Below are 19,429 nucleotides of genomic sequence, written 5' to 3'. Positions count from 1 at the left end.
GACTTGGCAAGCACACACTGACTCACAGAAATGTTTCTAGAATTCAAAGGGCTTTATTCTGCACGCATCCTTAACATCCTGAGCAGCCCTCACTGTTACCATGATCACCAAAACAAACATGGCTTCAGAAGGATTTGTTGCTATGCAAGAGTATAGTCCAAGCATACATGTCTGAACCATATGCCAACATCAATACATAAGTAGACCAATACCAAATACCAAAGATCAGTTATGATCCCCTCTGCTGGTCATGTAAAGAAAGGCTGCTACAATTTAAAAACATGCTATATATTTTAATTGAACACTTTTCTCTTAAGGTGTGTTGTGTGAAACCATAATTATGAAGTTTTGAATGCATTTAAAATGCATTAATATATTTGCAGTAACATTTCATTACTTTTGCTGTATTTCTGTTTTTGATTGCCCCTGGCAGCAAATGTATCAGGTAAATTCATTACAGACAGAATACAATTATGTCTCGAAGGCAAATTTGGGTAGACCATGTGTTTCAAAATGAAAACGTTAAAATCCAAACTTAAAGCTTAAGTGAAAATAGAGATAATACAAAGTAATTAACTTATTATTTAAGTCGTTTAAGTACATTTTGTAAAAACGTACAATATCGAACAATATATTATGATTAAAAAGTAACTTCTACAGGATTTAGTTCTAGAATATGTTATTTGAGTAAATAGGTAGATTTCTTTAAAGACACATTTTATCAACTAGATCTTAGCTATCGCCTCAGAAATGTGTAGAAACTTTTTTTTGCGTGTAGTCACATTTTTGCAGAAACGTAACTTCCGATCACTACAACATCATAAACTACACTTCCCAGAACACACCTGTGCAACGAAGCGGCAGCGGAGGCGGAACGTTCGGACTTTGTTGCTCAGAGACAGTTTAGCGCGCTGCTGATCCTGCGCCTGTTGGTGTGTAATTTGTGCAGTTCAAACGAGCAGCTCTGTTAAACGGATTATTATTGTGATAAAGAGCATGCCTACTAAAGTTACAGCAACTGCAGGCGGTCCTTCACAATCTGTATTTAATGAGCAGCGGGATGAAGAGCAGAAAACATAGGTCCGTCAAAGCTGGATATAGCAAGAAGAAAGGTAAACTGTTGTTAGCCTAACCACCTGTTAGCAGTAGAGCTAACGTTAGGCTAGTAGGGTTAGCCTCAGCTGTCAGTCTCACGCTATTAGCCGCGGAATTAACGTTAGCATAGCAGCTAATGTAATGTTAAATTCGGCTTACTTTCTCTTTCTTATGTTGCTTTTGCATGTGCGCTCAGTGGTGTTAACGTGCCTTCGTAACGTGAAGCATTTGTTTATAAACTTGTTACGCGGTTTGTAGGTTTGCCAATGAATGATTAAAGCGAATTCGTGAACGTTATAACATTATTTTTTATCAAAGAGGAACATGTTGGCGTTAGGATCAACATTTTAATGTTGCTAAGTAGAAAAGTGTGTTTTGATAATACTTAATATGTTGGTATTTCTTGCGGTGCTGTTTAAGACTTCCCAGTATTTGTTTTTGAAAAGGTCTGCAGCCGTATGTTTAGATATAACGTTACAACCTTGGTGTCAACCCAAGATCGAAATGCAATAATTGTGAGACTTTTCAATACACTGTGTTTAGATCTTGACTATGAGCGTTAGGGATTTTAGCAGCTTAGGTGCATATGGGTATGTGTATTTTTGTTAGTATCATACATGTCATCGATTTTAATGACAAATGTTGCAACAGGAATAGATACAGTAGCTCAGAGGGATTGGATATTGATATTACATTTTCGGCACGTTGGTCACATGTTAAAGTGTCAATTCGATCTTCAAGCCATTGAACGGTTTTCTCCTACATGTTCCTCTTAAAGAAAAGACCCATTGAGCAAACACCACTCTTAATTGTCTAATTTTGTGGTTATCGCAGATGTTTTTATTTACAGTATTTGTAAATAATTGTTTGACCTTTCTGTAATACAAAATAACTCTTTGCAGTCCCCAGCGATGTGTCCCCCGCCACCAGCCTCCCTCCTCTAGTCGAGGGTGAGCTAAGATGCTTCCTGCAAGTATCAATAAGCCGGGTATTATGGACAGTTCACAAGCCTCCCTCTGCAACATTCGTCCGGCTGCGCTGGTGGGGAGAGTCTTCAAACGGGACACACTTCTTTCCAAGGGATGGATCCCATCCGTCACAGAAGACCATCAAGACCACATCCCGCTTCCCCATCCGCTGTGGGCCAAAGCAGTTCACCTCATATTTGACAGGTAACTAAAAAGGCTTTGATATTTTTACATTTCCAAAAATGGTTTCAATCATCCGCCAACCTGTTTTTGATGAGCAGATATGAGCTCGCTGGTGCTGGAGCTTCTGACAAAACCGGATCATTTGCCAATCGCAAGGGCTGAGGTTGCGGGCATCTCTCGTCTCTCTTTGTCACACCCCATTAGTGGATTTTACACGCTTGTATCTCCGACATCTGAGAAATTGGGAGAGTTACAGGTGAGTGGAAACCCGAATTCACATTGTTGAGCCGCGTTGAGGTTTGGTTTAAGTGTAGTGAATAGGTGGATGTGCATCACGCAAGACAAGTAATCTCCACCAACTGCAGTTTTGTGGCTGTCACATCTTTTGTGCCTGACCTTGGGTGGGGACCAAATAGCATCATAAGTTACTTTGAAAGGCACAGGACACTAACACACATATATACATACTTTTACCTACATTTGTATCGGTTATGTATTTGTCAGTCATTCATTAATTTAGAAGTCATCACGTGGTTCTGGCATTTCAAATTGTGGAACTGACAAATAAACAATTGATTTTATGCACCACTTTGTAATGTTCAACGTGTTATAACTTTTCGCCTTCATAGTTAATTACATTGTTTTTTACTTCCTCAGGTTTCCCTTAATTTAGAGCCTCTTACAGAAGCCTATGACAGCAGCAGCTCAGGTCCCATCCCAAATATCAGCATAGAAAGACCTAAAATCACCACGCTCACCGTGCCCTCTCAGCCCAGATCGCTCTCAGCTGGCAGTGGGAAAGGATCAGCTGGGAGCAGCAGTGGAAACACTCCGAGGTTCGAAGTCGAACATTGCTGTTGTGATGTTGCCTTTTATAATCCAGTTCCTGTATAGTGTATTAAGAGCTACGGTACTACGGTTAAATCTTGACTACAATAATCTTACCGCATATCTTTATATATATTTTCAGAGGAAAAGACCACTTATATTTCCAAAATGCACAGAAAGACAAAGATGAACCACTTGAGAATCAGATGCCGACAACAAACAAATCTCACAATCAAAGTGTGGAGCCTTGTGGCCAAGCAACCACTGATATCCTCTCAGGTTGGTTGCAGCCTGACTAAACATCCCATTTACAGTGACGCACTCAATTGACTTTCTCTTTATAAATACTGTGTTCCTTCATCTCAGTTATTCTAGAGCGTGGGAACAAGCTCAGAAATGCTATGGTGGTATCAGCTTTGCATTGTGACAGGGATTCTGCTCCGGCTCTGAAAGACACTCCACCTCCTCTCCCAAAGGATAACATCCTGCTACCTTCAAAGTTTGTGTTTTTAAAGATTGTAAAAGAAGCAACGACAACGTTTTATCATCTTTTATTGCACATAGTATAATAATTCTATCAAATCTATATTCTAATATCATAATAAATTGTCTGCAGGCGCTTCCCTTCTCCCACTGGTGGGTTTCTTCAAAATATTCTTTTTGCTGATTCAACTTTGAAGCCCTCTGATGAAGTTGCTGTAATCTCAGACTGCAGTTTAGACGGCCCCGTTGACATGGACAACAGAGCTCTGGACCTGCTTCTTGGCAGGTACATAACTGCACACCTACTTCCAGAGATGACAGAATAAATGAGCCGCATTATTTTTTCCAAGCTCTGTACTTTTTCTTTCTTCTCATTTTGTTTAGCTTGAACACGTCTCCTCTGCATCTTTGGGATGGAGATGGCTCCTTCCCTGAATCTCTGTCCGGCCATAGCAGTGTGTGTGGGGACAGCGATCTCAATGATCCACAATATGATCAGAGCTTACTGGAAAACCTCTTCTACAAAACTCCTGTAAGAAGACTATTTTTTCTTGATTGTGTCATATCACTGTGTGTGTCTTCATTTTTTTATTTTTTATTCTTCTTCTTTTAGATTTCAGATCAGAGACCAAACGACACAGAGGTGGAGGACCAGGGAACAGAGTCCTCGAGGAAAAGCCAGCTCACACAGTCTGCACTCCAAATCGCTGCAGGGTAAGGGCTTTCACATACGCTTCTGACACTAGTGTCTTGTAGCACTCATCTCTTCAACTCTCACTCACATTCTCATTGTCATCTGGTTACATGACAAAATAATAGCAATATTTTTTTTTGTCTGTGTCGTCCTTTCCATAATGTATTCAGACAGTTATAATAACAATCTCATCCTGTCAGTGGCAGAAACAGGGGGGGGGGGCAGGTGAGCGGGGCTTCTCCTCTAATGTATTGCTATGTAAAATACTGACTTACATTGGATGTATGGGATACACACAAGGTACCAAGAGATAACACAGACCAAACATCCAACCTTTTGTACTTTTAACACACTTTGTATTTTGACTGGCTCCAGTTCAAACTCAGCAGGTGCTGGTGGTATTCTTCCCGGCATTAGTGCAGAGCAAATGTCGCTGCTGAGTTCGATCAGACTGGCAAGAGTGACCATCGTCTCCCTGGTCGTGTCTACAGGCAGTACAACCAGCGCACCTAGAAAGACCTCGAGCAAAGGGAAACCTCCTCGACCGCTAACCAGCAAGAAGTGGTGGGTGAAACATTTTAAATGATTTTCACCTCATTCTAAAATAACCTTGCAGTTATTATTAAAGTATAGCCCATGGTGGCTTCTTTCTCTTTCACTAGCACATATCTCATTGAGTACGTGTTCCCAGTGGCCTCCACTTCCAGTCGACATGATCGTAGTAAGAGTGGAGATGTAGAGGTGACCAGAGCTGCTGCCAGTAAAGTCGCAGGAGGAAGTATGACCTCTTACTACACGCCTTATTTTTTTGTGATCAAAATTTATGATAGATATAGATATGCATTAAAAATCAACCATCCATTATCATTAGTATATACACACATACCCATCCGTAGATATGCAGATACACACGCATATGTATATACACAAACATACCCTCATATACACACATGCATACACTGACATACACTCGCACCCCTTGAACATATATACAAAATACTGACAGAATAGTAAAACAACAAATGAGAGAAGATAATAATAATGACTACACGCCTTATTGAAATGCTTGTACGGGTTGGTGGCTGACTCTGACATGCCCTTTGTTCTGTTTAGGGGTCAAGTTCCATCAGCCCTCTGTGTTTCCGGTCCACTTTGATACAGCAACAGTGAAGAAATGGTGGGGAACTGATCTGATTTTCAACATTTACTCACGAAAGAGCGACCAGAAGAAAGTAAGTACCTAAATGGAATTTGTTCTTACGTGAGTTTTTCTTGGAATCATAAATTGTAATGTTCAACAGTGAGCACAACTTCTTAAATGGGTTTTTTTGTAAACTAGAGCTACCAAGTAAGAAAATGTAAATTGACCCTCCTGTTTCTAATAAATGGCTCTAAACTCAGGTAGACATTAACTGACAAAAATCCCTTAATAAGTGAGGTGCCGGTAATGACGTGATGTCAACCTGATGATGGCGTAATGACTTCTCTTGTTTTCAGCCGGTTTCCATCGGCAAGGCAGTGCACCCACTGCGATCTCTGCTGGAGAGCCAGCAGCTCAGTCAGTCTGTCGTCTTACCTGTGCAGAATGTGGAGGCAGACGGGGAAACACAGGAGATTGGACCGCTCAAGGTAATGAGCATTACCCATGAGTTTATGTTTACAAGCCTGAGATTTATTATCCAAGTGTCTGTCTGTCTGTCATAGAAGTAATACTATTTTCTTTTCTCAGGTCTCACTAGCACTTGGTAGAGAGAGCAGAGATTTCCCTTCTGAAAAAAGTAAAAGAAAGGGGGCTCAGAGAGACGCATCACCTTCCCACGCGACGCCCAGTCCGCAGAGAGTGACCAGCTCCAGATCTCCACATGTTGGCACTGACAGGGAAGAGTTACCAACTCAGTCCTTCGAAGTTCCCAGGCTGAATGTTTGGACTCCTCAGAAACCCTCGAAGGACCCCTCTCCCCATCCCGGACTCCACGCATCTCCTCGTCTTTCACGGCATCAGGAGGAAGACCCTCAACTCCTGCTGCATACGTTACTCATGGTTCCAGATGGAAAGAACTTTAACTGTGGGCCAATGCAGGCTCCGAATGTGTACTTGAACTGCAAACTGTGGTGTGATGAGACGGCAAGATCTGTCATCAGCTGGGGTCAGGAAAACCCTTGTTTCAACTTTGTTCAGGTCAGCACAGGAGATCAAATCATCTAACCAAATTTTATTTATTTTATTAGGCCCCTTTATTAGAAGCAAAATTCTCCTTTGGAAATTCAGACTCCCGGTGACCCATATGATTCTGTTTCTCCATCCTGTCACTCAGGTGACGCCTGTTGCCTTAACATCTAAGCTGCTGGAGCGAATGAAGAATAACGTGATGGTGATTGAGGTGTGGCAGAAGACGGCAAGTTCAGGGCAGGATCGACTCCTCGGCATAGTTAAACTACCTCTCCACCAGTTCTACATGTCATTTAGGCAAGTTGTAGAGAGAAAATGTTTCCAACAATGTGTGATTAGGTCTGAATTAACCCAGAAGGGTCACTAGATGTTTCCCGTTTTATTTGCAACTTTAGCAGGGAAATTAGAGTAAACAGGTAGCATCAGTCATCTGTTTTTTGTTTTGTTATTTTCAACTTATAACCTGCCCTCTGGGGGGCGCTGTGGTACTCCTCCCCCAAAATAGCATATTTTCTTAATTAAATTAAAATTCCAGGAAGGTTCTTGCCTATATTAATATATACACACATTTAAAATGTGGAGCCAATCATACCTGGCAAAGTGAGATTAGTAACCCCGCTCTCTATTTTTACTTCCCTCCAGAGATCCAAAGATCACCCACCTTCTCCTCCAGGCACAATACCCTGTGTTAGGGGTAGACTGCTACATGCCTGTCGTCGATGTGTTCTCAGGTAGTTGTAATGGACACCTCAGGGTTGTTTTGGCTATGGGCCGATCAGAGCAAATAGTCTCCCTCCAGCGCACAAGGGATGAAGATTACGACTGCTTGCCTCATCTATTGAGACCAGTTCATCTGCTTGATCACCAGCCTCATTCAAAAACAAAGGTGTGTGTTCATTTCTGTGACACAAAGGGCAAATCATTTTGTGTATAATGTACAATAATCAAAGGTAAGCAGCACCTTCTAAGGTTGTTCATAGAAAAGTTTGTGTTGTCAAGAATTTTTGTTTACCTGATTTCCTCAGAACGAACCACCAGTCTCTGTATTCCAATTCCCTAAGATGCAAAGCCACGTTAAACGGCCAAATTGCGCAAGGGACCTTGGTTGAAGTGGAAATTAATCCTTTTTTTTTTTTGATCGACTGCTCTCAATAATGTGTCTGAAAACTGAACACCCCCTACTCATAGTCGCAAATGCAATTTATTGTATTATTAATATATTCTATCATGATTTCTTTCTAATTTCTAAGCAGGTAAGAGAGGATTTTTTAGCTTAACCCATAGGCTTTTAAATTGGACGTTGAAACCCAGTAAAGCTGTTTTCTGCACTGAAAATACCCTGTGAAATGATCTCTAGAAAATAATGGTGAACCTGGTGTTATTTGTCATTGCTTATTTGCTAATGCACATTTAGGTACTCTTAAAAGTTTTACAAACAAGTTAGTAATTTAACTAGCACTAACACTGCTTCTGTTTAAACTGTTTATGTTTTTGTGCATTTATGATACGTCAAGATATTTCACACCTGTGGACTAAGTACATGACGTCTTTGGTTCTACTTTGTTTCCCCCTCAGGAGCGAGCGGCACAAGAGGAACCAATGAGAGAACATCTGTTTGTGATAAGAGTAGAGGAGGTTAAGGGGCTCACACCTCTGCAGTCCACCGTTTGGGGTGAAGCTGACTGCTACGTCCAGTACGGCTTCCCCTGTCAGGAGGGGGACTCTGCTGCAAATTTGGACCAAAGCCTCATAGAGAGTAGTAAGGGCATTTCATTGTAAAAAAAAAAACCCTTCACCATCAAGAATTTCCGGAGACATTTCTCCTCCCTCTGCGTCAGTCTGACCTGTATCTCGCCTCCAACAGGCGTGAACTTGAAACCGTTTCGGACCACCACAACTCTCTGTGTCCCCGACCCGTTGTTTGGACACGCTGAGACTCATGTGCTTCTGGCCCCTGAAGGCGTTCCAGTTCAGAGGCTGCTGCTCAGCTCTCTTTCTAGTCAAGGCCTTAGCAGTGGAGGGGGTGTCCAGTTTGAAGTGTGGTGCAGGTTTGTGGTGATCATTGGAATTCCATACCTTAATCTGGCTCAATACTTACTGGTTTCATACAAAAGATTGTCTGCGTCTGTAGGTATTATTATCCAAACGTTCGGGACCAGCTGGTGGCCAAAGGAGTGCTGCCATTGGCCAAGCTGTGTGCCATGGTCACCATGCAGAGACAGCATCCGAATGAGGCTCAAAAGTTCTCCCTGCCCTTGATTCCCAGGACGGACTGTCCCACGGGACATCAGCCTCAGCCCTCAGGTACTGAGACCGAGAAATAGCAATGATACAACGCATCGATTCCTTCTGTTTCTTATAAGTTGTGGCTTATCTGCCGTGTTTTTCAGGCCTACTCAATGTGTGCATTCGGTACAAGCATCGACCGGTGCGACCTGAAGGTCGGACCAGTAAAGGAGTCGCCTCTCGTGTTGTTACACTCGTGGTCCAGGTGCACAGAGCATCGGGTCTGCAGGCCGCAGCGAGGTACATCCCTACCAATGTCCTATTGAGAGCTTTATTGGTCTTTACAGTCTGTCTAGAGAGCTTTGTTTGCTGGTATGTGTGAAACTGTTTCTAATTGCCTGATGACACGTCAGCAGTTTCTGGGTTTTAATGCATTTTCTAGTTAAATAACTAATTTGAATTACTCTTTAAGATTGTGTTATGAGATCATGCCAGTCATCTATTAGTTAATGCAGTTTATTTATTTACTGGGTTAGTGCTGCTGACACTTCCTAATTACAAATCATGGAGAGATGGGATTGCTGTTGACTTTTTAAGCTGCAGGTTTTGAGGTCAACAAATTAAGTGATGTTCAGCTGTGTTTCATCAGCAGAGATGTCAAAACCTCACGGCATAATTCTGAAAGTATTGGCAAAAGTCTTTCTACAGATTTACAGGTAATGCCTCAATGCATTCATCCTTTTGTGCTTCTGCCTTTCTGATTCAGGGTTTTATCAGAGCAAGATGAAAGATTCAGCTACTTTGCCGGGGTGGGCGTGAACTCTTACATCACGGTTGAGTTCTCTTTCTTGCCTGAGAGGGAAAGGAGGTGCACCCGCATGGCCCCCAGGACTTTCTGTCCGGAGTTCGACCACCACATGGAAGTGTCCTGTGACCTGCTTCTTGTGAGGAGCAGTGGAGAAACCTGCAGCTTGGCTGAGCAGCTGGTGGAAGCCTCTGCTGTTTTCACTGTCTGGAACAAAGACAATCGCAAAGGTTAATAAAGCTTATTCAGTTTTATTTACCGCAACCACAACCACATTTTTTGGGAAGTCTCTCCATTTTTACATTTAGTTCTTTTTCATTTGTTAATAAGATATTTCTGTGGGAGCAGTGATTTCATCAATGTTAGTCTGTAAGTTAATAATTTATTTTGTGATCTATTTGTTGCAGCGCTGCACACTTCTAGACCTAAGGATGTGGTGTTGGGCACAGTGAAAATACCTCTGGCTGATCTCATCCATAAAAGAACCGGTACGCTGCGCTCTCTCGCTGAAGGCTTGGTTCAATAGCTTAAAATACTTAAAATAGCCAATTACCTTTAAAATAACAATTTGTTTTGTTTCTTCTTCCAAATCTAAAGGTATTTCTGGCTGGTTTGGAGTGTATGTACCTCAGGAAAAGGGTTCTTCACAGCACCAGCACACCTTGGTTGGGGGCCTTGAAATCTCCGTCAGCTTTGCCCACCACTCAGACAGGGAAAGAGTCATTAAATCTGCTCAGGGGCTGAGCTGGGAAATATCCCAGAATGAAATGCTGGTTGATGAAGATGCTTTGGAAGAAGGCAGGAGGAGAATGTCTGTGACTTTCTCAATGCCTAGAGCATGGATACCTGTCCACTGCCTGCTTCTGCCGGGTCTCACTGAGTTGGAGCGCTCAACCTACTGCTACTTCAGGTACAAGTTCTACGACCAGGACGCATTCTGCTCCCAGATGAGACACCCTGCTGTCGAGGAGGGCGGCCGAGCCACGGTGGCTTTCCAGGAAAGTAGAACTGTGGAATTGAAGGGCACTCAGCCCTTGATGTGGTATCTTCGGGAGGAAAAGCTGGAGGTACAGGTGTGGGTTGCCTTCACAAAAGACAAAACCCAAAGGCCCCGAGACACAGACCGACTGGTGGGTTCAGCATTTGTCGATCTGTCCTCGCTCATAAAGACACCCTCGCGGAAGCCAACTCTCAGTGGTAAGAAATGACTATTGGTATTATAATGTATATGTCTATTATGCTGTAATAACATGACTGTATTTCTCTACAGGAGTGTATCCCCTGTTCAGACGCTCAGCAGCAGATCTACAAGGGGCTGCTCTCAGGGTGCACATCGTCTTGACAACGGGGTCTTTCCATGAGGAAGCAAGGACAGCCCCTGCTGGCGTGGACCCCCAAGTGGACTCGGACAGCCAGGAGGAGCCCTCATCACAAAAGATGGAAGCAGCAGATCGAGCCTCGTCGCCCAGTACTCCCAAAACATCACAACGAGGACACAAGAACAAATCGTCTAGATCAACTCCTGACACTGCTTCGATGCAGCACACAGGGATGAATGAGGATGACTCTTTCCCTGTGACTATTGCAGTGCACCAGGCCATGCACCTGAATCTGAAGGGTGAGCTGGAACCTGTAGTTTATTTTTCGTTTCATTCATAACATCCGTTATCAATGATAATAATGATGTGTGTTGTGTTTGTCTGGCAGGATGTCCCCTCGCAGAGCGCAGTGAAGGGTCACCATCCTGCTGTGTTTCGTACCTCACTGCAGACTCGGTCGAGCCGGGGTCCACAGCTGTCCTGGCCAACACCGACTGCCCTGTGTGGGACCATCAGCAAGAGTGCAGGTGGAGTTATTTACACAGGATTAATCAAACTCTTTGAGAAAATCCGTTATCTGAAATCTCTTATCAGGCTGATGATTTGTATCAAATTCACAGGCTTTCAAAGCAACTGCTTGTGGATCCACAACAGTCGCTTGTGTTCAAAGTCTGGCACAAAGGAGGTACAGGAAGGAGTTTCACTTTATGATGTATGTCACATTGATTGGCTTAATACATCAGTTCACTCTTGGGTTTGTTTTTCTTCCATAGAAACAGAGAGGGTTATTGGATTTGCTTCAGTAGACCTGTCCCCCTTAGTCTGTGGCTTCCAGTCAGTGTGTGGTTGGTACAACATCACAGACTTCAGTGGTCAGTGTCACGGCCAGCTTAAAGTGTCCGTCACCCCACGAAAAGGGGTCCAAGACCTCAGAGAACAGAGAAAAACTGTGAACGAAGAAGTATCCAAAAATTCCCCGGTGAGAGAAATTCTTTATTCATACAGGCTGGATTTGAATTGTCAAAAAAAGCAAACCCCTAAACCTTTACCTCTGTGGAAAACGTCACAGGGATGGTTACTAGACTGTTAATTTCACTCAGTTAAAACATTTCTAAGTATTTTTTTCAATTTCAATCCAGCCACAGCAAAGAAACCAAATAATTTGTTTATTTCTCATTTTAATCATGTTTCTTTTGTTAGACATCTTTATTCCAGGCACTCCCCCTCAGCTACCATACCACAGCCACATACAGCAGCTTCCCCTCTCACATCAGCCGGTACCCCGAGCAGAAGATCTCGTCACCCGACCACACGGACAGGCTGTTCTCTGAAAGGTTAGTAGAACAATTACCATAAGCTATATGAGAAATGGACGTGGTCCGTAACGTCAACCAAAGGGTCCTCAAGAGCCGTTGGGAAGCTCAAAGTGGGCCGACAACGCCCGACTCCTGGCTAATCAAAAAATGGTTAAAGAGGCGGAGCCAAGGCTGGCTCGGAACACAAAGCCCAGGAGCCAGCCAGCTGTTAACGACTTCGGACGGCGGCCACCGGTATCTCTAAGAGACCACGCCCTCAAGGAAGCTTTATTTTAAGGCTCAGTATAATTTAGAGACATCAAAATGTATTTTGACGCAAGAAATTCAATAGTGCTGTGACGACCCTGTGTCGTTGTTGCCTGTTGCTGAGGTGAAATGCATTCTGGGATATTTGGCTCTCACAAAAACAGACAAGCCTGCTCCGATGCATGCCCGGTAAAATGGGCGGGCGAGTCACATCTGGGTATTATGACCGTTCTCGGCCAGATGCGGACTTTTGAATTGGAGCAGTACTCGGGCTGCGACTGATGACGTTTCACGAGTCCACGAGAAGAAAAGTCCACACAAGAACACATAGTGAGAAAGTGCCATGGGCTTTGTTTGCCATTGCACCCTGATAAAAGGCTCTCTGGTCTCAGGTGCTCTCTCTCTCTCGCTGCTTTGAGACACCTGGTTTTGCATCGTTGTTGGTACACTACACACCTTCCACGCATGCACTCACCTCCAACACTGAAACTACTGAATGCACACGTCACTGTAGCAGCGTTCGGTTAGAAACTCCATTCCGACTACTTGTTTGTGTTGTCCTGTTGTCTGTGGTCGTGGCGTGCGGCCCGTGACAGTGCCAATAAACATTCCATATGGCTGCTATTTTTCAATATAATGGCCATACTCTTAATTCACACAAGTTTTTGATGGATGGAGTATTAGTTCAAGTTCCAAGGTGTTCTCTTTTTTATTTGAGGTAACATTCTGTTTATTATCTGAAGTCTGAGGGCATTTGCTCAGACAAAAAAAACGTACCACCTAATTGGAGATGCTTTCTGTGGGATAATGAGTTTGTGCCTTACAAATTTGTGACATTGTGTCACGAAAATGTTGCAATTGTGACCAAAGGGGAACATGTTATTTGCAACAAACCAGAGAGTCTGGAAGGTTTATGTCCTTGCAAACCTGATGAGGCTGACAGCAGAATTTTCCTGGAGCAAAATCAAGCATCCTTTTCTTTCACAACTTGATGTTTTATCAGGCTTTCATTGTAAAGGCAAAAAGACTGCATGGCAAACCTGGAGAGTGTGCCCCGAAGTGTCTTGGGTCTTCCATAAACACCACCAGTTACAGATGATGCTGGATTGAGAAGTTTGTCGTAACAATATACTAAAAGAACAGCACTGCTGTATCGTGGGCCAAGCAACTGTATGTCAAATGCATACAAAGAACCGTGCCAACAGAAAATATTGCTGTGGCCTTAAGTGCACACAGCTGTGTGTCTGCAATTGTGACATTAATTCCTAATTCTGATATTGACCTATCCACTTCCACAAATTTATTTTATTTAGATTTTGATACAGATCCATCCTAGCGCTAAGCAGCGGTCGAGTTGAGGCCACAATCATTTGTAATATTTCTATTACAATATACAGTATATATTTCATTCAAGGATTGGTCCATCTTGGAAATTGGCGGCCATATTGAATACCCGGCTTTTTCAAAAATGTAGGTCAAAACATTCCCACATGCTGGAAAAACTCATCCACATTTTATTTATCTGTCGTCTGTTCTGTTCAGGTCAAGTGAGAGTGACCGCCACTTTGAGCACATGGACAAAGTACGTCATTACCATCAGAGTCTGCAGGAGCAAACAGCGGCTCATTCTGTCTGCGGCAGTAGTGCTGCTGACATCAGTCCCTCCAGCTCCTTTCTGTTTTCAGCACTCAGGTATCATTTGTCAGATGTACAGTCCCTTACAATTCATCATTCAAGTGATTGTCTGCTTTTTTTCTTAAACGTTTGACGTTTTGACGGTACACCTCATTGCTTTTACAGGAAAAAACTAAGTGAGCTGGACCACATGCAGAGATACTTTAGCCGTAAGATTTCCACACCGACGTTCCCGTCCGTAAGTGAGCCGGAGGGTCCCGCCAAGCATGAGGAGCAGAGGGACACGGAGACGGACACGTGTCAGCTTCTCCTCAAGTCCAACCACTTGGTTGGACAAGTTAACAGTATCATTAATGGTGAGCTCTTTCGCATGCTTAAGGGGATCCACTTTATGGGTCTGAAATGACCAGGAATGTAAGAAGATTTTATCCTCTAAAACTGTTACGAATGATGGGAACTTTTTTCTCAAATGACCAATATATTGTATGCATACGTAATATATTTTTTCATTTATAGATTCATTCTTGGCAGGTTAACTTTGATCTTTTTGCCAACCATGGCAGTTGACCCAGAGTTCATTGTGGACACAGTCTACTGTTTAGTATATACACTTTTAACCATGAATGGAGGGATCGCTGTACCTTCTGATTTCTTAACAAGAGTGCTGCTGAAATCTTTGTTACCTTAAAAGTACCCATGCTTTTGCAGTTATTACATATTACTTTAAGGCTGCATTGATGTTTATTTTTATCATTAATCTGCACATTGTTTTTGATTAATCAGTTCATTATTGTATTTGTGTACATTCAAAGGTGATAAAATTGAGTCGCTTGTTGATTTTCTTCTTCCAGGTCTACGAGGAAACCACCTAGAAACGATCCCCTCAGATCCCCAGAGCAGCTCAACCACTTCCCCTGTTGGAGACAACCCCGAAACTCTGCGTGAGAGTATCTCCAGTCCATGCAGAGCGACGCACGCTTTCCGGGAACATCTGTCTCCTCTGAACTCGCCCAAGATGTCTGGAGTCCGTAGTGACTCTGAGCCTGAGGAAGAAAAGAACAGTCGAATCAACAAGGTCACTGCCTCTGAGGACGAAGAAGGATCAGACAAAGATGAAGACGGGACAGGTAGCACCCAGGATGATGAGGAGGAGGAGGAGGAGGAGGATTACGAGGAGGTTGTGGTTAAGCCGAGGCATCTCAATGAGGTAACCTCTCTGACAGACAAAACCAGTCCTTGGACAAGCATCCTGTCAGAGCCCGACTGGATTTCTCTGAGGAGCCCGGAAGCCCCAGAGGAGCCGTTTCAGAGCGAGGATGAGGACGAGAAAAGACAGACGGTACCTCCTGAGAGCGGAGGTAAACACAAACGTGCCAGAAGAGAAGAAAGTGACAAAAGGGACAGTTTTAATGGATCAGGGAGCGAGGTTTCAGACACAGAGCAAGGCTGTGAGAGGACGATACCAGGTTCAGACGAAAGACAATCAGACGAGCCCGACCGCCCCAACGATGAGTCAAGGGACAACGCTTCATCACCCACTACAGATACAGACGATGCTTCATGCTCAACAGAGGTCCCACTCCAACCGTATCCTTGATCCATGTTTGCTAACAGATCAGGTCTTGCTGTCATCACATGTTTTAGATTAAGACACAGTATTTGACATGCATGTGTATTGGTTCAGACTTTGCTCTTTTCTAGTTAATGAGAAGATGCAGATTTATTAGGAACGGCGCAAATTAAGACAAACACAACTCACAAAGTGAAAATGTTTTGTTTCAACTTGTGTGTATTTTGGCTTTTTGAAACCAACCACACACTCAATAATTCAGTAAATGTAACGCACCGTCTGTTTTCTGCTGAATCCAGTCCAGCTGGTACCTTGGATGTTGCGGCTACAACACCTATACCTGACTACAGTGAGGCACTGCCGAGGTCCAATAAAGTCAGAAACACTCTTTGTTGTAGTATTAAAAGGTTCATCCCACGAATCTTTGATCTTAAGTGGAATGCCATCATACCATATCTAACAGTTTTCTTTAACATTTAACATCCAGCCCTACAGAGATCCCTAATTTCTTCCTCCCCTCTCACCAACTGGAGGCATCTATGAGAGTTATACGTTTAGCTCCTTCTTTCTCCAACACAGTCAGAGACCCGGTGAGTATTTCTCACCAGATCACGTTGCACTTGATATGAAGCATACTGAACATACTGAACTGAGTCCTGTCAAGAATGATTACACTGGAACAACTGGTTCAGCATTATTTAACTTCCACCTTTGGCAGGTTGGGGCCCTGCCACTGACAAACAAATATTTAAACAATATGCTGTACATACTGTTAAAAGATCACGAGCTCCTCTGTGTTTTTGTCCATTGTTTAACCTGCAAAGGAAAATGCTTCATCTATCTGCCCTCATTCAGTTTTGTGAATTCATTTTTTGGAAAGGAGTTGATGTAGTTTTAACGGTGTTAAGGATCAACAGATTAATATGTGTTGTTATCCAGTTTTCCCTTCCTGACCACCCGATTTAAAACATTTCTATGTGGAAATCAGTGGATACAGCCAGAAAATACCAATGTGGTAATCTCTGGCTGTTTTATTCAAGAATAAAACACTCCCCCTTTGCCCTGATAATAAATCCTTATACAGTCAGGTGTTTGCGCAGTAAGCTCAACAGAAAATTGCAACACACATGAACCAGACTGTTAACAAGTGGTTTTGTTAAAAAAAAAAAGCATCATCATGAGTTAAAGGACTAAGTGTGGAATTTGGAACATAACTCAACACGAATCCCAACCGCAGACAAGTGATGGTGCCAATTTACTCCTGACTTTAAAACACCCTCATTTTAAAGAAAGGTATTCATTGTCAATGTTCCCGTGCAACCGAGGAAGTGAATTAATGTTATGCAAACCTTTCCCAAGTACTACACAGTGTCAAAGAGGTCTGCTGGGTTACGCCCACTCTGATGGAAATGCTCTTCTGTAGCACACCTTTTGTAAATGGATCCAGCTCCTGGGAGGGCGCGGCGATGTTCCATATGCGTACGTGCTGCGGTGTGAGGTGTGTCTGTCTTTGAGGGAGCCGGTTCAAACTAGTCACTCGTTGCTGATCTCATTGTACAGAGAGACACAGGACTATATATTAAGCCAAAGAAAGGCTTGCTCTGTTTGGGCAATCACTTATACCACACACACCTCAAACACACAATAAACTATAACCCTAACCCTTTCACTAATCACTATGCTTGTTGTTTTTTTTCCAGGGGCCGAGCGCTCCACATCACAGAGGTCCCGGACAGCGGCCCAACATGTCGCCATCATCCATGAAGAAGGAGACGGAAAGAATAAAAAAAATATTTGCGGCTCACTTTGATGTAAATAACTAGTTTGTGTTGTTTGACTTTTGTACAGTTCAGTGGTTTTCTATCATGTAAATTAAGTGTCATATGTTGCATTTTTATAAATAAAAAACTTTTTGTCTGTACTCTAGGATTTTTTTTTTAAACCTGCTTCTAGGAACAGGCCTCAGGCTACATTAAAAGTTAGAGCGTGTGCTTCATTTCTGTTTGGTTAAAGGTGAACTAGCTAAAAAATTCTTATAACCTTTGCATGAATACTTATCTACTGAGCATGTGGACACATGTCAACGGCTCTCTGTGAACCCGCATAGCTGGATATATTGGTAGTTTTAATATGCTGTCTTTATAAAATATGCTGATGCAGTTGCATTGCAGAATAATACAACATTGAACACTCATACAAGTGTCTCAACAAAGTAACTGGATTTAAAAGCGCAGCAAAATTACATTACGTGTCATTTAGCTGACGCTTTTATCCAAAGCGACGTACAATAAGTGCATTTCCACATAGAGATACAAATGCAAAGTTCTGCAAAGCTTCACAAAAAGGTTGTTTTTCTTCATCTTTTAATAACAGTCACAGAGCAGACGTTAACGGCCTGTGTGTGTGTGTGTAAGTGGTATTTTTGAGGGAGATATAGTCGTGTGTGAGAGAGATAGTAATATGTGTGAGAGTTATGTGTGTGTGTGAGAGTGATGTGTGTGGGAGAGTTATGTGTGTGTGTGAGAGTTATATGTGTGTGAGTGATGTGTGTGTGTGAGGGTGATGTATATGAGTGATGTGTCTGTGAGAGTGATGTGTGTGTGTGGATGATGTGTGTGAGAGTGATGTGTGAGTGAGGGTGATGTGTGTAAGAGTGATGTGTGAGTGAGGGTGATGTGTGTGAGAGTGATGTGTGAGTGAGGGTGATGTGTGTGAGGGTGATGTGTGTGAGAGTTATGTGTGTGTGAGGGTGATGTGTATGAGAGTAATGTGTGTGTGAGGGTGATGTGTGAGTGAGGGTGATGTGTGTAAGAGTGATGTGTGAGTGAGGGTGATGTGTGTGAGGGTGATGTGTGTAAGAGTGATGTGTGAGTGAGGGTGATGTGTGTGACAGTGATGTGTGAGTGAGGGTGATGTGTGTGAGGGTGATGTGTGTGAGAGTTATGTGTGTGTGAGGGTGATGTGTATGAGAGTAATGTGTGTGTGAGGGTGATGTGTGAGTGAGGGTGATGTGTGTAAGAGTGATGTGTGAGTGAGGGTGATGTGTGTGAGAGTGATGTGTGAGTGAGGGTGATGTGTGTGAGGGTGATGTGTGTGAGAGTTATGTGTGTGTGAGGGTGATGTGTATGAGAGTAATGTGTGTGTGAGGGTGATGTGTGAGTGAGGGTGATGTGTGTAAGAGTGATGTGTGAGTGAGGGTGATGTGTGTGAGGGTGATGTGTGTAAGAGTGATGTGTGAGTGAGGGTGATGTGTGTGACAGTGATGTGTGAGTGAGGGTGATGTGTGTGAGGGTGATGTGTGTGAGAGTTATGTGTGTGTGAGGGTGATGTGTATGAGAGTAATGTGTGTGTGAGGGTGATGTGTGAGTGAGGGTGATGTGTGTAAGAGTGATGTGTGAGTGAGGGTGATGTGTGTGAGAGTGATGTGTGAGTGAGGGTGATGTGTGTGAGAGTAATGTGTGTGAGAGTTATGTGTGTGTGAGAGTTATGTGTGTGTGAGGGTGATGTGTGTGTGAGGGTGATGTGTGAGAGGGTGATGTGTGTGAGAGTAATGTGTGTGTGAGGGTGATGTGTGAGAGGGTGATGTGTGTGAGAGTGATGTGTGAGTGAGGGTGATGTGTGTGAGAGTGATGTGTGAGTGAGGGTGATGTGTGTGAGAGTAATGTGTGAGTGAGGGTGATGTGTGTGAGAGTGATGTGTGAGTGAGGGTGATGTGTGTGAGAGTGATGTGTGAGTGAGGGTGATGTGTGTGAGAGTTATGTGTGTGTGAGGGTGATGTGTGTGAGAGTGATGTGTGAGTGAGGGTGATGTGTGTGAGAGTAATGTGTGAGTGAGGGTGATGTGTGTGAGAGTGATGTGTGTGAGAGTGATGTGTGAGTGAGGGTGATGTGT

General features: G+C 43.2%; 1 protein-coding gene across 2 annotated transcripts; it reads left to right on the top strand.

Annotated features, from left to right (window-relative positions):
• The first annotated feature begins 884 nt into the window (after nucleotides 1-884).
• Nucleotides 885-17,459, top strand: c2cd3 (C2 domain containing 3 centriole elongation regulator). Of its 2 annotated transcripts, XM_037468298.2 has the most exons (34): nucleotides 885-1,112; nucleotides 1,998-2,267; nucleotides 2,345-2,502; nucleotides 2,904-3,082; nucleotides 3,217-3,353; nucleotides 3,441-3,573; nucleotides 3,691-3,710; nucleotides 3,783-3,843; nucleotides 3,942-4,089; nucleotides 4,171-4,271; nucleotides 4,627-4,815; nucleotides 4,914-5,029; nucleotides 5,365-5,483; nucleotides 5,749-5,880; nucleotides 5,981-6,430; nucleotides 6,567-6,718; nucleotides 7,064-7,307; nucleotides 7,997-8,180; nucleotides 8,286-8,469; nucleotides 8,553-8,725; nucleotides 8,812-8,947; nucleotides 9,414-9,682; nucleotides 9,860-9,940; nucleotides 10,050-10,649; nucleotides 10,723-11,070; nucleotides 11,160-11,298; nucleotides 11,392-11,456; nucleotides 11,545-11,750; nucleotides 11,972-12,105; nucleotides 13,876-14,025; nucleotides 14,134-14,324; nucleotides 14,820-15,555; nucleotides 16,026-16,128; nucleotides 17,239-17,459. In XM_037468298.2, the coding sequence occupies exons 1-34, from the start codon at nucleotides 1,049-1,051 to the stop codon at nucleotides 17,359-17,361; spliced, it is 6,495 nt and encodes a 2,164-aa protein (XP_037324195.2). In that variant the 5' UTR covers nucleotides 885-1,048; the 3' UTR covers nucleotides 17,362-17,459. The 2 variants fall into 2 exon arrangements, with proteins under 2 accessions (XP_037324195.2, XP_037324188.2); XM_037468291.2 differs by having other exon boundaries at nucleotides 3,691-3,843.
• The last annotated feature ends 1,970 nt before the right edge of the window (nucleotides 17,460-19,429 follow it).

Source organism: Pungitius pungitius, chromosome 3, assembly GCF_949316345.1.
Source record: "Pungitius pungitius chromosome 3, fPunPun2.1, whole genome shotgun sequence".
NCBI lineage: Eukaryota > Metazoa > Chordata > Actinopteri > Perciformes > Gasterosteidae > Pungitius > Pungitius pungitius.
The sequence above is the reverse complement of the archived record's forward strand: the minus strand, read 5'-3'. Positions and strand labels throughout refer to the sequence as shown.